The 17,000-nt window shown below is 36.4% G+C and overlaps 1 protein-coding gene across 1 annotated transcript in view; it reads right to left on the bottom strand.

Annotated features, from left to right (window-relative positions):
* The window catches only part of ABCA5 (ATP binding cassette subfamily A member 5), a 65,513-nt gene that overhangs the window by 35,671 nt on the left and 12,842 nt on the right, over positions 1–17,000 (bottom strand). Inside the window, exons 7-18 of the mRNA XM_040989571.1 lie at positions 16,335–16,476; positions 14,940–15,128; positions 13,308–13,455; positions 12,552–12,720; positions 11,512–11,570; positions 8,353–8,463; positions 7,011–7,186; positions 6,348–6,467; positions 5,025–5,163; positions 4,004–4,094; positions 3,678–3,817; positions 1,321–1,440 (exon numbers count right to left, since the gene is read on the bottom strand). Of these exons, the coding sequence (XP_040845505.1) occupies positions 1,321–1,440; positions 3,678–3,817; positions 4,004–4,094; positions 5,025–5,163; positions 6,348–6,467; positions 7,011–7,186; positions 8,353–8,463; positions 11,512–11,570; positions 12,552–12,720; positions 13,308–13,455; positions 14,940–15,128; positions 16,335–16,476 (1,604 nt within the window). The remainder of the gene's footprint in view (positions 1–1,320; positions 1,441–3,677; positions 3,818–4,003; positions 4,095–5,024; positions 5,164–6,347; positions 6,468–7,010; positions 7,187–8,352; positions 8,464–11,511; positions 11,571–12,551; positions 12,721–13,307; positions 13,456–14,939; positions 15,129–16,334; positions 16,477–17,000) is intronic.

Consider the following 17,000-nt stretch of genomic DNA (forward strand, 5'->3'; position numbering starts at 1 on the left):
GACCCACCAAACATCAGGCATAAGGGCACCACACACACACAACTTTACCAAAACATGTTTATAACATTTTTAGCAGACCCCCTATCCAGAATACTTATAAACTGCAAATAATTCAAATACTGACAAGCTAATGCATAAATGGTTGTAAAATTCACAATCATCATACACTGTGATAGATATACTGAATAGTATAAAATACTAAACATGAACAAACTACTATATAGCTAACTGTGTAACAACACAGTTGAACCTCACATAATCCTGCGTAAAGGAAGTTAAATGCAAGCGAGTCATGATTCCACAGGTTGAAAGGCAGTCTGAATAGATGCCTATATTTAAGACCTAGTTATCTCTACAACCACCCAGTATTTAAAGTGTTCATATGATTTCTTTCTGATTATAACCTAACAGTATGTCCTTATCAGACATCCGGCTTCACCATTTTTCAGAGTCTCTTCCTGGCTTGAGTTTTCTATTGAATTTAACTTTAGACTCATTTTTCAGCCAAAATTTGCTCTTCAACTTGATTTCCAGTCTTTAGAAGGATTTAAGAGCCAATTCCCTGTCAGTATCTTTTCCTAGCACTCCTGAAACTGCACATCGGCAACGATAATGTGAGCATTTGGAATTTTCCATTTAACAGAAGACACAATAAGCTTGTTCATGTAGGCCTATTCTTCATCATTTTGTATTTCTATACCTTTCACTTTTTTCTGAAAGGAACAGTTATAACTGCTTCTTCCCAGTCAGTCATCTTGCCTGCTTCTCCTTTTTTTACCCTAACAGCCTGCCCCTCTGCTGTTATCTGTGGTCTCTATATGTGATTCCATTCCATTCTATAACATCTATATTCTCAGCCCTGACTTAGCGCCACCTGCATTTCAAACAGTGCCCGTGTGTCTCAAGCTAAGTTTGTACTTTACCTTCTTCTTTCCATAAACCTATTCCTCTTTCCCTCTCAGGAAAAAGCCATCCCATTTCTAATTCTTAAGCCAAAACTTTAGGAAATACTGATTTTCCCTTTCCCAAGCCATTAGCAATCTATCAGCAATTACCATTACAACCAACGCAATTCAAAACTTGTTTTCACATATATTCACTACCATCCTACTTCAAGTGGAATTAACTTCTTTAATTTACCTAATTTACTTTGTAACTCCCATTACTCTTGTTGAATGTTTCAACCGTTTATTTACTTACCTGTTTATTCCTGCTCTTTCTTCCCTGAAATAATGTACATTTCACATGTTTATACAATTATTTGTCTAGCTTACCATCTAACTGATTTATTCTATAAAGCATTTTTAGTTTTGTTTTTACCTGCTTGGTCAATTTCTGCTTCGACTTCTAGCTTTAAGAATACATCTTCCAAAGTAGTCATGGACACACCATAAGAAATGACACCCAAATTTGAATGAGTGTCTAGTGCAGAAAACAAACCTAAAATTTAAAAAGAAGACGTATATATATAGGAATGGTATATACTCAAGTTCTGTATCATGCATTACTCTAAAATATGCTTTACAAATTAAATAGAAATGAATTCACTCTGCTATGGGGCAGGTGTTTTAGTGCAGTGAGTTAACCACTATCTGAAATCCAGGCATCCAAAATTGGTCTGATTTCAGTCCCAGCTATTCCACTTGCAATCCACTTCACTGCCAATGTGCTGGGCAATCAGCAGAGGACGTCCCATGTGCTTGTGCCCCTGCCACCAGCGTGGGCGACTCAGGAGAAGCTGCGGCTAGCTGGGCAGGGCACCAACAGGTGGGGGATGCCACCCTCCTACCATTTCTCCCCCACCCCTACATTCTCTCTCTCCCCCCACAACTCTGCTACTAATAAATAACTAGATCTTCACCAATAAATGTACTTTGTTACTAGGTTCTAAAGTTCTTTTGGTTAACACTTGAGATTTTCTGTTTTGTTTTTTGTTTTTTTTACTACCCAAATGGCCATAATGCCGAGTTGGGCCAGGCAAGTGCCAGGAGTCAGAGGCTTCTTCTAGGTCTCCCACTTGGATGGCAGGGTCCAGGTAGTACAGCCATTTTCCATGCTTTCCTGGTTGCATGAGCAGGCAGCTGGACTGAAAAAGAGCAGCCAGAACTCCAAATGATGCCCGTATGGCATCAAAGGCGGTGATTTAACCCACTGCATTGCAATGCTGGTGGCTTATTACTCTTTCCATTGCTCCAGACTCCAAGGAAAATTTTTATATGGATATACTGATTAGGTACTTATTACACTATAAGTTAAAATTTAAAACTATTTCATTGTACTTGAAATTAAATAGAGAATGTTAAAACTGAACAAATATAAATTCACCCAAATGGTTAGTTTCATTTCAAAATAACAAGAGTAAATATTTTACATGCTAATACGATTTCATTTTTAAAAATATTACTCAAAACAAAATCAATGAGAAGGGGATATTTTAAAAATCCCTCTTTCCTAACTGAGGATCAATGGATTCTCTAATAACTGTTTCTGTTGTAATAACACATGTCATGTACTATTAGGAAAACGATATGGAAAAGCTGAGAATCAGGAAGATAAATAATGAACTGGTAAATTAGTTCATTCTGACTTCATGAATTCTTTAAGGAAGCATTAGGGCCTATGCCCTTCAATTCCCTAAAACTCACTTTGAAATCCAGTGAAATAGTTTGACAACTTATGATAGAAAAGGGAGCAATAAAGTATCATGGTGAAGAACATGAAGTATGAGTCGGCCTATTTCTACCTGTGTTACTTGGGACAATTTCCTAAAACCTTTGGATATTTCAGTTTCTACACGAACAAATGTAAGCTGTTAAACCATTTATTTCATTCATAGATGTATTAAGAAAACTAATAATTGCAATGGTATAGCCCAGCATCACGCATAACATAAGCCTTATATCAATGCTATTCAAGCATAAGGACTAAATACATGCTGACAAAATGATAAGATGCACTAAGTTGTTACGTACCCACTAACACAGCTCATGAGTTTTTAATAAACAAAATCATTAGTCTACCATAGTACATTTTTTCCTGATTATGAGGTAAATGCTATGGGAATTTTGCACAACATACCTACATCAGTAATCCTTTTTTGGCTACAAACTCCCACGTGAAAGGAGACTGAGTTTGAGTTTCCCAGTAAAAACTGAGAAACAAAACATCAGTTAAGTCAAATGGTTGTCACATAGTTAATTATAAAATCATGAAACTAAAAAATTTGAGAACATACGTGAACAACACTATACGAACACATATAAAACAGAGTCTTTCTATAGTTCACGAAAATATGTATAATGAAAGAAACTACACAAATTTCAAATTTCTTTTGCAAAAAACAAAATCCTATATATTAACTACATTCTTTTACAAGCTTTTTGCAGCATTCTCATGGAAAAGCATTGCTCTCAGAAGGCCAAGAAGCAAATCTGGAACAAATCTCTTTTATTAATTGATTTTTGAAAGCATGGTACACCTTCTTTTTATGCATTTATATTTGTAACATATTAGTTTCTCACATGCTGTTCATAAGAAAAGTCAGCTGCCAATATTTCTGGTTTCTAAAACAAAATGAAGTGTAAATAAAATATCAACCCCGAATAACCAAAAAGGAAATCAAGAAAGCCTATTCCCAATGATGGGTCCCTATTCAACCAACCAACCGAAAGCAATACCTGAAAATTTGTCCATGTCCTTGAAAGGTAAGCTATACACAACTTGTTGGTCATTCTGTTGTAATAAAGTAGCTCCGGGTGTGTGCTGCTTAACCAGTGAGGAAAGGGATTCTGTGGCACAGAATCTATCTATACACATGCTAGAGAAAACCAAAGAATCGTAGTTTTTGTATTATTACTCAGCAAGCAACCAAAAGTAAATTCTGAATTCTTTAAAGTGAGTGTCATAAAATACAGTCAAAGAATTCTATGGCAAACCACAAAAAATAACAACAGTAATCAAGAATGTAAAAAAAAAAAATAGGTTAATGAAGAACGGATTATACCTCAGCCGGTAGCCAATTCCCCATTTGCTTTTGAGGAAAATGGAAGAACCAACACATTTCAACATTCCTTGTGATATAACAGCTTTCCGATCTGTAAACAGGGATTTACATTTCAATGTCTAGGTTAGTGACAGAATGAAGACTTGCCATTTGTTTTGTGGATTATGATATATAGGAGACACCTATGTGTTATCTCAATAATCTCCAGCACCACCTTTAGGAAGGTAACAGATTACCATCACACATTTTTCCAATGAGAATACTGAAGCAATAAGAAAAATCACTCACATATTTCATACACTATTAAATAACAAACCCAGAAACTGTACTCAAACAATATGACTTTAGTATTCACTTTCTTTATTTTACTTCAAACATTTCTTCACATAATGCTTGCTAAACTGAAAATGACTTAATTCATTTTATAACCAAAAGTGCAAAGATGCAACTAAAATAACAATAAAATTTGTTGTTTTTCAAATACAGTCTTAAAGGGATGAATAACTTGTTATTTATTAGACTGCAACTTTTTTAAAGACATCATTTGAATTTTAGACTTTTTAATTATTCTATTTATTCACAATCATGTATCAGTGTAAACTTCTATGCCTTTACTATGTATATGAGCATAAGAGTTCACAGAGCAGGTCTGAAAAAGTTATTCTGAGAAAGACTTGATTGCAAGTTTGGGTCCATTTTGACATTTTGGGAAAATTCCCAAAATCTTCAAAAAAGGTAACAATGGCTCATAATGTCTGTACAAAACTACAAACCAGTGTTTTATGCTAACCATCGGCTTTTTTGCAGGAGTCTGGATGGTGTACATGTGCATGGCAGAAGGTACCTATGTAACCAGCATCCAGTAAAAGCACTGGGCCTCTAACTCGCTTCAATGGCAAGCCACAGCTCGCTGCTGAAGAAATCAAGTGCGTGTTTTTTATTCCTCAAGATGCAGCATTTTTATGTCCATTGCTGTTTTGACTCATGACAAAAATTTTTGAGAATAAAGCAAAAATCTCACCAGCTAGAATGTCTGCTTCATCCATGAAATGAGTACTCAACACCGTCACCCGATTGGCTTTTCTGTATTTTAGAAGATTCCAAACAATGTGTCGAGAGCAGGGATCCATTCCTGCTGTGGGTTCATCTAGCAGCAGTATCTATGAGGACGGGTGAGGAAGGGCGCAGAAGCCTCAGAAAAACGGTAACCTTTAAATTTTATCTGTGAACACTCAAAACATTCAGTGGCTCTGTTTTTCATTTTTATTTGAACTCACATAAATTTTAAAACTAACGAGCTTGGGATAGGAATAGTTATCTTGGTTTAATGTTAAAAGACTAAAGTCTGTAACATATACGCCATAATTACATAAACAAAAAAAACTAAGCATATTGCCATTAAGAGTTAAATATGGAGCTACAATAACTGCTTTTTAGAGAGAAACATATCCCATATTAGTTTAAGGAAGCAATCTAATTTTAAACCATTTTTAATTAAAAACTCGTGCTGGTGGGTGTTGAGAGGAAGATTAATTAATATGAGGTTGGACTACAAAATCACCCCCAAGCTGTGGCAGGAACTGAGCTGCGGCAGGAGGTTCTGCAACGCAGGCACACACACTGTGCAGCCTTGTAGCTTACTGGAAGGCAGTGCATCAGCTGTTCTTCCTCATGCAGCACAGCCAGCAACACACAGCAACACACACAAAATCAAAGCACGACACTGACAGACTGAGGGATTCCTTTTACTTTCCAACTTTTATGAGGGGCTGTTCTAGATATACTTCTATTCTTCTATAGGGAATAGAAGAACACTGGTTTATTCAAGATGCCACAATTCAAATTTAACAAATATGAATTTGAGCCATATTTCCTTCAGATCTTTTCATAATTTTTTCAATTATTCTTTTTATTTGAGCGACAAAGGTGCCCTTCCACCTGTTGGCTCTCTCTCCCCTGTCCTGTATCAGGCAGGGAAGCAGCAGGCTGAGGGCAGGGAGGTGCTGTATTCCATCAGATCTCCTCTTGTGCCATCGGCCTGGGTACAAACGGGCAAGCGTGCAACCAGATTAGAAGCAGAGCAACTGTGACTCACACCAGGCTCTCGGATGCAGACAAGGGGTGAGTGCCGTGCTGACTTCCTGCCTTAGATCTTTAAAAAGATAAACCACTGCGGACACAATGTAAATCCATACCTTTAATTATCCAATAGTAAAAAGATGCTATGCTTTCCATAGACACATAACAGAATAGTTCATGTGGGTTTAAACTTTCTACACTGCGTCATATCTTTCTATAATATTTTGCATTCAACAATGAGCCCATTAGTGAATTATTTATTTACCTTTGGATTCCCAAGAACAGCAATTCCTAACGACAGCTTTCTTTTTTGACCACCACTTAATTTTTTAGCTTGGTTATCTTTTATAGCTTGCATGTCTAAATCTAGTAAAACTTTCTGCACCTGTAAAAATAAAATTTCAACAATGAAATAAAAAAAAAATCATACCATTTATGTAGGTATTGGTTTTTACTTTTTTTGAGTTTTAAAGTACTAGGTGTTCTAATATATGGCTTCAAGTAATCATAATGTAAAATGTTCCATTGGCATGAAACTATTTTGACATTTATTGAAAAACAGCTTAAAAATACATGTTAACACTCCTTTTAAGGTTCCATTTTACTCTGGTACTTTCTGGGGTAGAACTGGAAAAAGGACAGATCAGAGTGAAATACCTCGGTATGTGGGGGAGTGAGGGGTGGCAGCAGTGGACGAGGCAGTAAGGGAGAGGAGAAGGAGGGAGAAAGGGGGTGAGAATCCTGAAGACGAAACAAGGGCTATCTTACGTGGACCAACATCACATTCAATCCCAATTCTATTCCTTTGTAATAATCTTCTGTTTGTAGGATCAGAAAAGGTCTTAGAGTACATCTGTAATGTATACTTGCTACTAATGCTATTTAACTTATAGGGAATAAAAGTAAAGTTGCTATATGAATAACGTACTTCTTGTATTATGTTGTTGGCTGGTATGCCTTTGATTGAAGCCAAAATGGACAAATTTTCTTCTACAGTCAAAACGTCAAAATGTATATCTAACTGTGGACAAATGCCTATCATTTTTCTTGCTTCAAACATTTCATCTATTTCTGAAACTCTGTGTCCATATATGGATGCAATTCCTAAAAGAAAATACATATTTAAGTTTGTATTAAATATGGTAAGTATTAAAATGTGCATGCTTTAATGTATTCTATTATTTACTTATTGTAATATCAGATTATAAGTCAATAATGAATTTAAATGTGGAAGACACAGTATACTTTCATTTACCTATTACTGTTAAAGTGATTCCCACCTAAATTTCAACTTCATTTTCCTTCACTTCCAGGCCATAATATATTGTAAACATAAATGTCTATAGGCATATTACTTATATTCCAGTAGCAATTTCTCATTTTTTCTTTATATTACATTTTAATGAGAGATCAAATACTCAAGTTTTATCATAGCCAGCTGTGGCATCTCCGGAACATTACAGTACCTCTAAATTCCAGCTTTAAAAAATTTTTTTTTAATTCCAGCTTTTTATAAACTGAATACTACTGACTAGCTGACTTAAGAGTGATAATGGGGAATCCTATCAAAAACCATGATTTCTAATATAAACGTTAAGGAACTTACTAACATCAATGAGTGATACAACATAAGCGACAAAGCCAAGCTAGTCTTTAAAAATCAAACCGCATTTAAAAGGTTGAAATGCAGATTCAACGTAACGGCCTTTTCATAAATTAAACTATTTACTCTGACTCTATATTCAGCTGCTGTGGGGACATATGGCTGCTGCACTGAATTATCACCCAAGGAATAATTACAGATCAAAGTGCACATCTGAGGTACTGCTTTTAAAATTTTATTTTAGTCAATGGTATTCATGTTTACCAGTTTATTTTCAAAATATTGCTCTGTACTTAAAATTCTGATTTTCTCAACAGGAAATATTCTATATACAATTTAATTTCTACTTGGTAACCAGTTTGCTCTTAACTGAAAAAGAATAAGCAAACATCCATACATATACAACATATATGTATGTTGACACACATATACACGTACAAATATGTGATCAAAATAGGTACAAAAAAAGGACTAACTTATATTCTATTAAAAAATCCAAATATGTCAAAACAAAAACTTTCATAGACACTGAAAGTATTCCCAAGTCACTGAAAAAATCATTCAGCATACATTTAAGGAAAAACAATTATTATATATTGTGATACCTTAGTTAAAAGCATTAAAAAAAACAAAGTTGGAAATGCTACCTAAGTCAGCAAATTCTTACCTTCAGAAGGTGGGCACAGTCCACAAAGAATATTCATCAATGTACTTTTCCCTGTTCCACTGTGACCAAGTAATGCAGTAATCTGGCCCTCATATATGTCAAAGGACAAATCTAATTAAGGGAAAAAATAAACTTCAGGAGTAATTTTTTTTGGCATTTCTCTCAGTTACATAATTCATAATACTTACATAATCTTAAGGGAATACATGCAAAGATACAAAGTTGTCAGCACATTGTTTTGCTTCTTTGTCATAATCAATGCTAAAAACAGTGTAAAAGAGGACTGAAATTTTTTTTTGTTCATACTGTAAGATTTAAATATTGGGGGATTTTCTTTGTGCTGACTGTGACTTCCAAGAGATTTAAAACAAACAGAAGAGATGGTCTCTCTCAAGGACTGTTAGAGAAGGGTGAAGGTAGAGCAGAGATGCGTCTATTGCATGACAGGTGAGAGCGAGGACCAGGGAGGGAACAGGCCTCCACGGGGCTCCTTCGGAAGAAGAGCTTACAAGTGGTCTGCAAGACTGGGCCTCCTGACGCGTGCTGCACCCAGCAGCCGAAGGAATGTGAGGGCAAGAAGTTAGTGTCAGCCACCAAGGAGGGCTTGGAACTCAGCAAACGATGAGGAACAGAAAAAGGAAACAGGAAGGAGAAAAAGGTGTGTAAAGGTGATTATTTCAGACTAGCGCTTTCTCTGGGCTGCGCTGCCACAGCACACGTGGCTGAACAGCAAACATGGAAGGGGATCATGGGAACTCAGGATCATGGGAACTCAACAATGGACTACACCGCTACAAAGCAAAACAAAGCAGAAAGCACGCAGAGAGAAGCCCTGACTACTCGGTTAAGGAGGCCTTGATACAAAAGACAGAGCCTGACAACGACAGGTCTGTGAGAAATCTGGTCAGCTTACTTTAGGAGCTGCACTCCTTCATTCCAACATCAGTCTGGAAGGTTCTCAGGTACAGGCTGACAGAATCTACAAGATGATTAAAGGTGCTCTGGGAGTTGATGAGGTTGGCCCAGGGTTGACAGCACTGCTGCTGTCCCAACCCAGAGAGTGACGACACAGTATGCAGGGAACAGACTAAGCCATGCCCGAAAGATGACTTGGACCCATGCACAGTACTTCACCTTCAATCCTTCTGGAAATAAGTTTTTAAGGACTTTTTTTCCCATGATATTCATTAATGTTTAAAAAAAATCTGTACATCATGTCAACCATTTAATGGAAAGGTAAGATTTGTTTCTACTTCTAAGTGACACTGTGAAGTTAGGCAAAAGAAGAGCTAGTGATGCTTTTCTTGTTTCACTCTGGCTTATAGCAGATCAGCTTACACTTGTTCTAAGCAAAGAATGAAATATAAAATAAGAGAGAAGCATTACATGTCGAGGCCACTTAGGACAATGGCAAGCAAAACCACACAGCATGTGAAAAGACACGGAGTAAGGAGCTCAGAATATAAGAAACTCAAAGCAAGACTACAAACATGCTTGTGTTTATCTCAGGAGAGTAAAAATGCACATACACACACGTGACACACAGGCAAGTTTGTGGAAACATTTTAGAAAAGTAACATTTCAAGGTATAATCATCAACTCCCAGAAAATTAAGGAACAGAGACTGATTCCATTCACATAAAGTTCTATAATCCAGGCAAATATGACTCATTATCTGACATCTTCACTATGTAGGAAAAAAGGGAAAGTAATAAATCAACCAAAATATGATATACATGGTTGTCTTCAAAAAGCTCATAAATAACACATATTATGAAAAACGTACATATGTATTTCAAAACTGAACTTCTCAACTCCATTTTTCCCTGACCACTTTTAAGTATGCTCTTCTTACAAATCCTTGGATACGGTCACACATACTGAAGGAAAAGGGGACTTATGAGCCATTCAGAGACGTAACCATGATGTTTAAAAAACTAAATATATTTTCACAGCAATCCTGTCCTCACTTGCCTGGTCGGCACAGTGGTTTTTAAGTTTCTCCTGCAGCCCGAGTCACATCCACCTAAGCTTACAACCTGTCACTGTGAATACGCCAAACAGCACACCCATCCTGTCTCTCTCCCCTGTGACCCTTGCGCCTGTACCTCAGGAGAGAAGCGTACTGCGCCCTCTCCGGAGACTAGAGGATGATAACACACACGGCAGATTCTCCCTCTCGATATTGTTGGGTTCTGAACAACATTTACTCTCAACACCCAGTTAGCTCCAATTCTGCTCTGCCATGGATTATCCACCAAGAATGGCAATAGACGATCGAGAAATTCTCTAACTGCTTTAAGTCTAGCCCCTAGATTAGTCGATCCCTTTGCAATGAAATGAGAAAAAGGGCAATTCTATCATACGCTGGGTCATTCAAGTAAATGCCCAGTGGCTCTTTTGTGAGATACTGTTTTACTTCTATGCTGATCCGCACAGAAAGGTTGTTTGCAGTCAAGAAGACATCAAGAAAAAACTCAGCTCAACAGGAAGCCATCACCAGGTGGCCTTATTTTTCTTGTAGAGACTACATAGGTCAGAAGCAAGGCACGTTTTTCATGATGGAGCTCTGATACAAGGAAAACAGGTTAGTCAGGACTAACTTATTTATAGGACAAATGCTGTCTGTGATATTAAGATATATGATATTGTAATTCTTTGAATTACAAGAAATGTAATTAGTCATCAAGACAAATAAATTTACTTTCAAGAAATCAGTGAAGAAACCAGCTCATACGCTATGGAATACCACCTTTCACCCTTCCTGAACAAAGCAGACTGACAACACCAGTATGTGTACATACACTCGGCTGGCTCTACACTGACACACTAACACATAAGCATCCTGCAAACCCCAGGACAGTTCTCCATAACAAACAATTCTCTGACCCCAAATCCCAGTGTTAGGGAAAAAGAATTTTTCAAAAATAACTAAGATATATACATATATGTGATAGCAAAATGAAAAAGAACACACACTCATTAAAGTGGTTGAATATTTTTCATCTTAATCCAGTTACTTTTCCCTTTATGACTTTGTTCCCACTTCTCATAAATGATAATCACATATCTATAAGCTAGACAGAAAATTCCCCATTACTTATACAAACAACTTTCCCATTTGTATTTTACAGATCAAAGACAAGGAAAGCTACTTACTTCTCAAAGCTTCCACATTTTGACCTTTTTTCCTGTATGTCTTCTGAATACCACTAATTCTGAAAAACAGTGTTTTTAAGTGCTCAAAGCAGTTTATTACAAGTGTGTATTTCTTTATTCTAAGAATTTTAAGACAAATGATAAAGGCCCCTCCTATTAAAACAATGTCAATGAAAGTTGATATTGGTTGTAAAATTATGTTAAAGCTACAAGAGAAATGTGTAATAGTCATTTCCATTAAAAGTGCCATTCATTCTTTTTTATGTGAAGATTCTAAAAAGAGAGAATTTCAATTCAATGTATTAGTTTTTTTGCACCACTGATGAGTCAATTATTTCTTAGCTGAAATGCTAAAAATCAGATGTCATCATATTCCAACACAAATTTAAATCTACAAATTGTCTATAAGTATAAAGTGATTTTTTTCCCCTTCCATTTATTTTTTTTATAATCTTTAGAAGAAAATTAATTAAACCCTGCATTTTACCCCTGAGAAGATAGACCATTTACTGGTCTGCTGCTCACATCTAAGCAATTTTGAATGTCCCATGCTATAATGTGTTTTTCCTGAATTTATAAAATATATTTTACTTCATTTTAAATTGTTTTTACTTATTTTCTTCCACATTTTCAAAAGATTTTGTGTTGGCTGAACTAGCCAGGGTGTAACAAACTAAGCCTCTGTCTAAAGTGCCAACATTTTATACGGTTGCAGGTTCAAGTCCCAGCTACCCCACTTACAATCCAGCTCCCTGTCAATGGCCTGGGAAAGCACTGGAAAATGGCCAGAGTCCTTGGACCCTTGGACGCACATTAAGTGAGGCATTTCCTGACTCTAGCTTCAGACCAGCTCAGCTCCAGGCATTTTGGTCATTTGAGGAGTAAACCAGAGGATGCAAGATCTTTCTGTCTCTCTCCTCTCTCTCAAATTAAAAAAACAAAATCAATCTTAAAAAAAAAAATCACTTATGCATCTATTAAAACAAGGGGGGAGGCCTACGGCAGTTTTTAAAACTAAACTGTAAAAGACTGAATCATACCTTATGGCTTCTTTTCCTACAAATTCTGAAGAAACAGGCTCAACAATTTCACTGAAGCTAACACCTCCATTAATATTGCCCTCTGATAACTCTTTATAATTTCTTTTACTCTTTGACCAATATGATGGCTTCAGAAAATAGAAAGATGATCTCCGTAAGCCAAATTCTCCTGAAAAACAAAAATTTTAATTACAACAGATTGCTTCTAAAAATTGGTTTTAAAATCATAGGTGCAAGCAATTAGCTGCTAATTTAATTTCAATTAGAATTGAAAATCCACACAGAGCTAGTAGTTACCTTATAAGACAAGTTTACCACATAGACAAAAGTAATGAGGAACTCAAGAAGAAAGGGCAAGGAGAAGGTTGATATCTAGTATTACTATTCAGTCCCCAGGAGCTAGCCGGAGATAACATATGGGAGAGGCCAACAGGATTTATAAAACTGCATCATCGTTTTGATTCCTAAACTAATAAAATATTTCAATTTAAAAAGATTATCGCAGGAATGGACCAAATTAAGAAGTTCAGCTATAGACTTAAAGCTTTCAAAACAAATGACTCCATTTTCACACAACGTTCTTAGGTTTACTAGTTGTTAAGGCGTAAGGAACAAAATATATTTATTTAAAACCAAATTAAAAGATCTAGCAATGAGCACAACTTATCAGGGGGAAAAAAGATATGTTGACATATTCGCTAAAAAAAAAAAGCCTTAAATTTTTCATAAAGTAAAATCCAGCAACTGCTGACATACCTGGAATGACTTGATCAAGATACACAGCCAACAGGACATAGAATATACTATTAAGTGCTAGCATGATAATAGTAATAATTAGAGGATATGGGCCTTCTGTTAAATTATAAAATAGAGCACCTTCGCTGAAATCTTCTAAATGCATGACCTGAAAAATAGAAACACCAACATTTTTACGAAAAACAATAAAAGCAAAAGTTAGCACTACCTATTATTACTCATTATAAATCCAGATGTCAGTCACCAAAACTGGCTTTTTAACAGGTTATGGTCTGCAAAATAGTAGCATTAGTTTATAAGAACAATAAGGATTTCACCAAAACATAAACGAACAATGCCTTTGGATCACGTGCTTTAATAACACGCTTCTTAGATGAAGCAGCAATGTTCTGAACATTAAGACCTGATTTGTGTCCCAGTCTTGCAATTTAGGTGCATAACCTCTAATTATTCCACTGTGATTCCATTTTCCTCATTTGTGAAATAAAAAAGGTAAATTAAGTAACACTGAGAAGTCCTGCTACTCTCAGCAAAAACCTATGGATCCACAACGTGGCCTTCCTAAAATAAGAGGGACGCAGTGGATACTCAAATGTATAATAACTCTGAGCTGTCAACTTACTTAAAATCTGTTAAACTCAGAATTCATAAACCACCCTGCTTTAGTTATAAATCAGGCTATCCTAAAAAACACACTTATTCACTACATTTGATTTACACATAAGCTAAATTTATGTCCTATTATACAAAGCAGCATCTTAAAATATTTTTTAACTTAGAAATTTGTCTATAGTGTGTGGACTAATAAAAATTAAATTTATAAATGTAAGTGCTATGTAAATAAATGATAACCCCATGAAATCCAGACCAACAAAATCTTCTTGGCCTACCTATGTCACAACTATACTCACAGTAAATCTACTTTGCTCCATCCACAATTTCCTGGCGCTCTATAAAATGATAGCAATGTAACCAGGCAATAAAGCAATTTGGACCGACACTTAAAACCACTGGTTTCTAACAAAGTTATTGCCATTAAAAAAAGTATTGAGAAAAATTAGCAAATGGTGGAGAACATACAAGTGAAATATCTAATTGAAAAATTTACAATTGAAAACTTTAAGAAAAACAGCTCTAAAATTTTGACCAAACTCAAATACATTTCTTTCTCAATATAAAATTTTACAACAACATTTTTTTATAATTAAATAAAGTGCTCTTAGCAGTGTAAGAAGCTGCATGAGGGCCTGACATACTAGCCTAGTGGCTAAAGTCCTCGCCTTGCATGTGGCAAGATCCCATACGGGTGCCGGTTTGTATCCCAGCAGCCCCACTTCCCATCCAGCTCACTGCTTGGGGCCTGGGAAAGTAGTCTAGGACAGCCCAAAGCCTTGGGACCCTGCACCTGCGTGGGAGACCCAGAAGAAGCTCCTGGCTCCTGGCTTCGGATGGATGGGCTCAGCTCTGGTTACAGCGGCCACTTGGTGAATGAGCAAGTGGATGGAAGATCTTTCTCTCTGTCTCTTCTTCTCTTTATATCTGACTTTCCAATAAATAAATCTTTAAAAGAAAGCAGCTACATGCAACCAGAAAGAAAATATCTCATAAATGCAAGACTAGCGTGTTACCTACCTGTGCAATACCAATCAGAAAAGTGCACTGACAGAAGGGACTGAAAAGCCAGACCAGGGATTTGGGAAAACTTTCTACAAAGATGATACAAAGTCCAATAAATCCAAAAGCTACAGTGATGAAAAATTCAACTATTCCAACATGTTTTGACTTTTTAAAAAGAGGTGTCAGCATTAAAGCAAAAAACACCTATAAAATAAAAATATTAAAGTTAATGCATTATTCACAGGCACTTGCAAAGAAACAAATTTTCCTTACAAAGCAAATCATTTTCCTTGGTAAATACACTCATTAAAACATAATTGTCATTTCTTAACATTATATTTTCATACAAATAGTGATACTTAAACATCTAAAGCCTTAAAAACTTAAAGTGACAGCATTTTGTGTCAGATTAACCATACATTCCCATGTGTTTCTGCAGTTAGATGTGAAGATGTGTGAATAACAAATTTGTAAACATAATGTGGTGATAACAGACAACACAAGTTTTTTAAAAATCAGGTAATTATATATGATAATTATAAACAGAAGTCTTTCAGTTATTTTTTTAGAAGATTTATCCATTTTTATTTGAAAGGCAGATTTTTTCAGAGAAGGAAAGACAGCTGTTTCACTCCACAAACTCCCACAACCACTGGAATTGAGCCAATTGGAAGCCCAGAGCCTCCTTTAGGTCCGAGCCATCCTCCGCTGCTTTCCCAGGCCATAAGCCATTAGCCAGATGAACACTATGCTGCAGCAGCTTAAGCTGCTGCCTGTGATGCCAGCATCTCAGATACGGGGGCACACACTCAAGTCCCAGCTGCTCCTCCCCCCATCCAGTTCCCTGCTAATACACCTGGGAAAACAGCCGAGATGGCCAAGGACTTTGTCTCTGGGACCATTTGGGAATTTTAAGATCTCTTTCTCTAATTCTCTCTTTATATAACTTTGCCTTTCAAATAAAAATAAATCTTCAAAAAATCCAGCATTCAGCCAATATTCCAAATATTGAGAATGCTTAAAATATTCATGTGCAAATAAACACCTTTAAAAATAATCATCCTTTAGCATTAACTAATTTGGAACATTTAGAATTTCATGAGGATTAAGAAAAGGCTGGCAGTGAACAATCTACATTACGTACAATCACATAAACATTATTATATTATAAACAGATTCAAGGGGGTTGTATGCATCACAAGAAAACAAACCAGTGTAAGGCTGTTTTGTAACACTTCTAAAAAATCTGGAAGCATAATGCCACATCATTTACTGAGTCATTTATCAGGAACGTAGCCATCATCTGTCTTTCATGATAAACTGACCATAACTAAACCAAAGAAAAACACTTTGTTATCCTACCAGATATTCTGACAGTTACTTATGCCTATTTCAATGTAAAATACTTACAGATGCTAATCCATAGAGGAAAAAAAGGAGAAATATCACAATGCTGCTGCTCTGAGGAAATAACGAAGAAGCTGTTGCAATGACTGCCATAAGAAGGGACATAAGAAAAATCAAACTTGTATACAGAAGAACCCAGGAAAGCCTAAAATGCAAATGCAAATGCAAATAAATGTGTGGTCAAATACATATTTTTTAAAGATTTATTTATTTTTATTGCAAAGTCAGATATAGAGAGAGAAGGAAAGACAGAGAGGATGATCTTCCGTCCAATGATTCACTCCCCAAGTGACCACAATGGCCGGTACTGTGCCAATCCGAAGTCAGGAGCCAGGAGCTCTTCTGGGTCTCCCACATGGGTGCAGGGTCCCAAGGCTTTGGGCTGTCCTAGACTGCTTTCTCAGATCACAAGCAGAGAATTGGCTGGGAAGTGGAGTCGTTAGGATTAGAACCGGCGTGCATATGGGATCCTGGCGCGTTCAAGGCGAGCACTTTAGCTGCTAGGCCACCACGCCAGGCCAAATGCATATATTTTAATAAATTTAATAAAATTTCAGAAACTGAGACAGCTCAATTCATTGGGCTCCTGGTCTGAGTTCTTCCACCTAGCTTCAGCTGACCCAGTTCCACGTGCCCCAGGCACTCAGTGAGTGAACTGGCACATGGGGA

Source organism: Ochotona curzoniae, unplaced genomic scaffold (genome assembly GCF_017591425.1).
Source record: "Ochotona curzoniae isolate NIBS_2020 unplaced genomic scaffold, NIBS_Ocur_1.0 contig_523, whole genome shotgun sequence".
Taxonomy (NCBI): Eukaryota; Metazoa; Chordata; class Mammalia; order Lagomorpha; family Ochotonidae; genus Ochotona; species Ochotona curzoniae.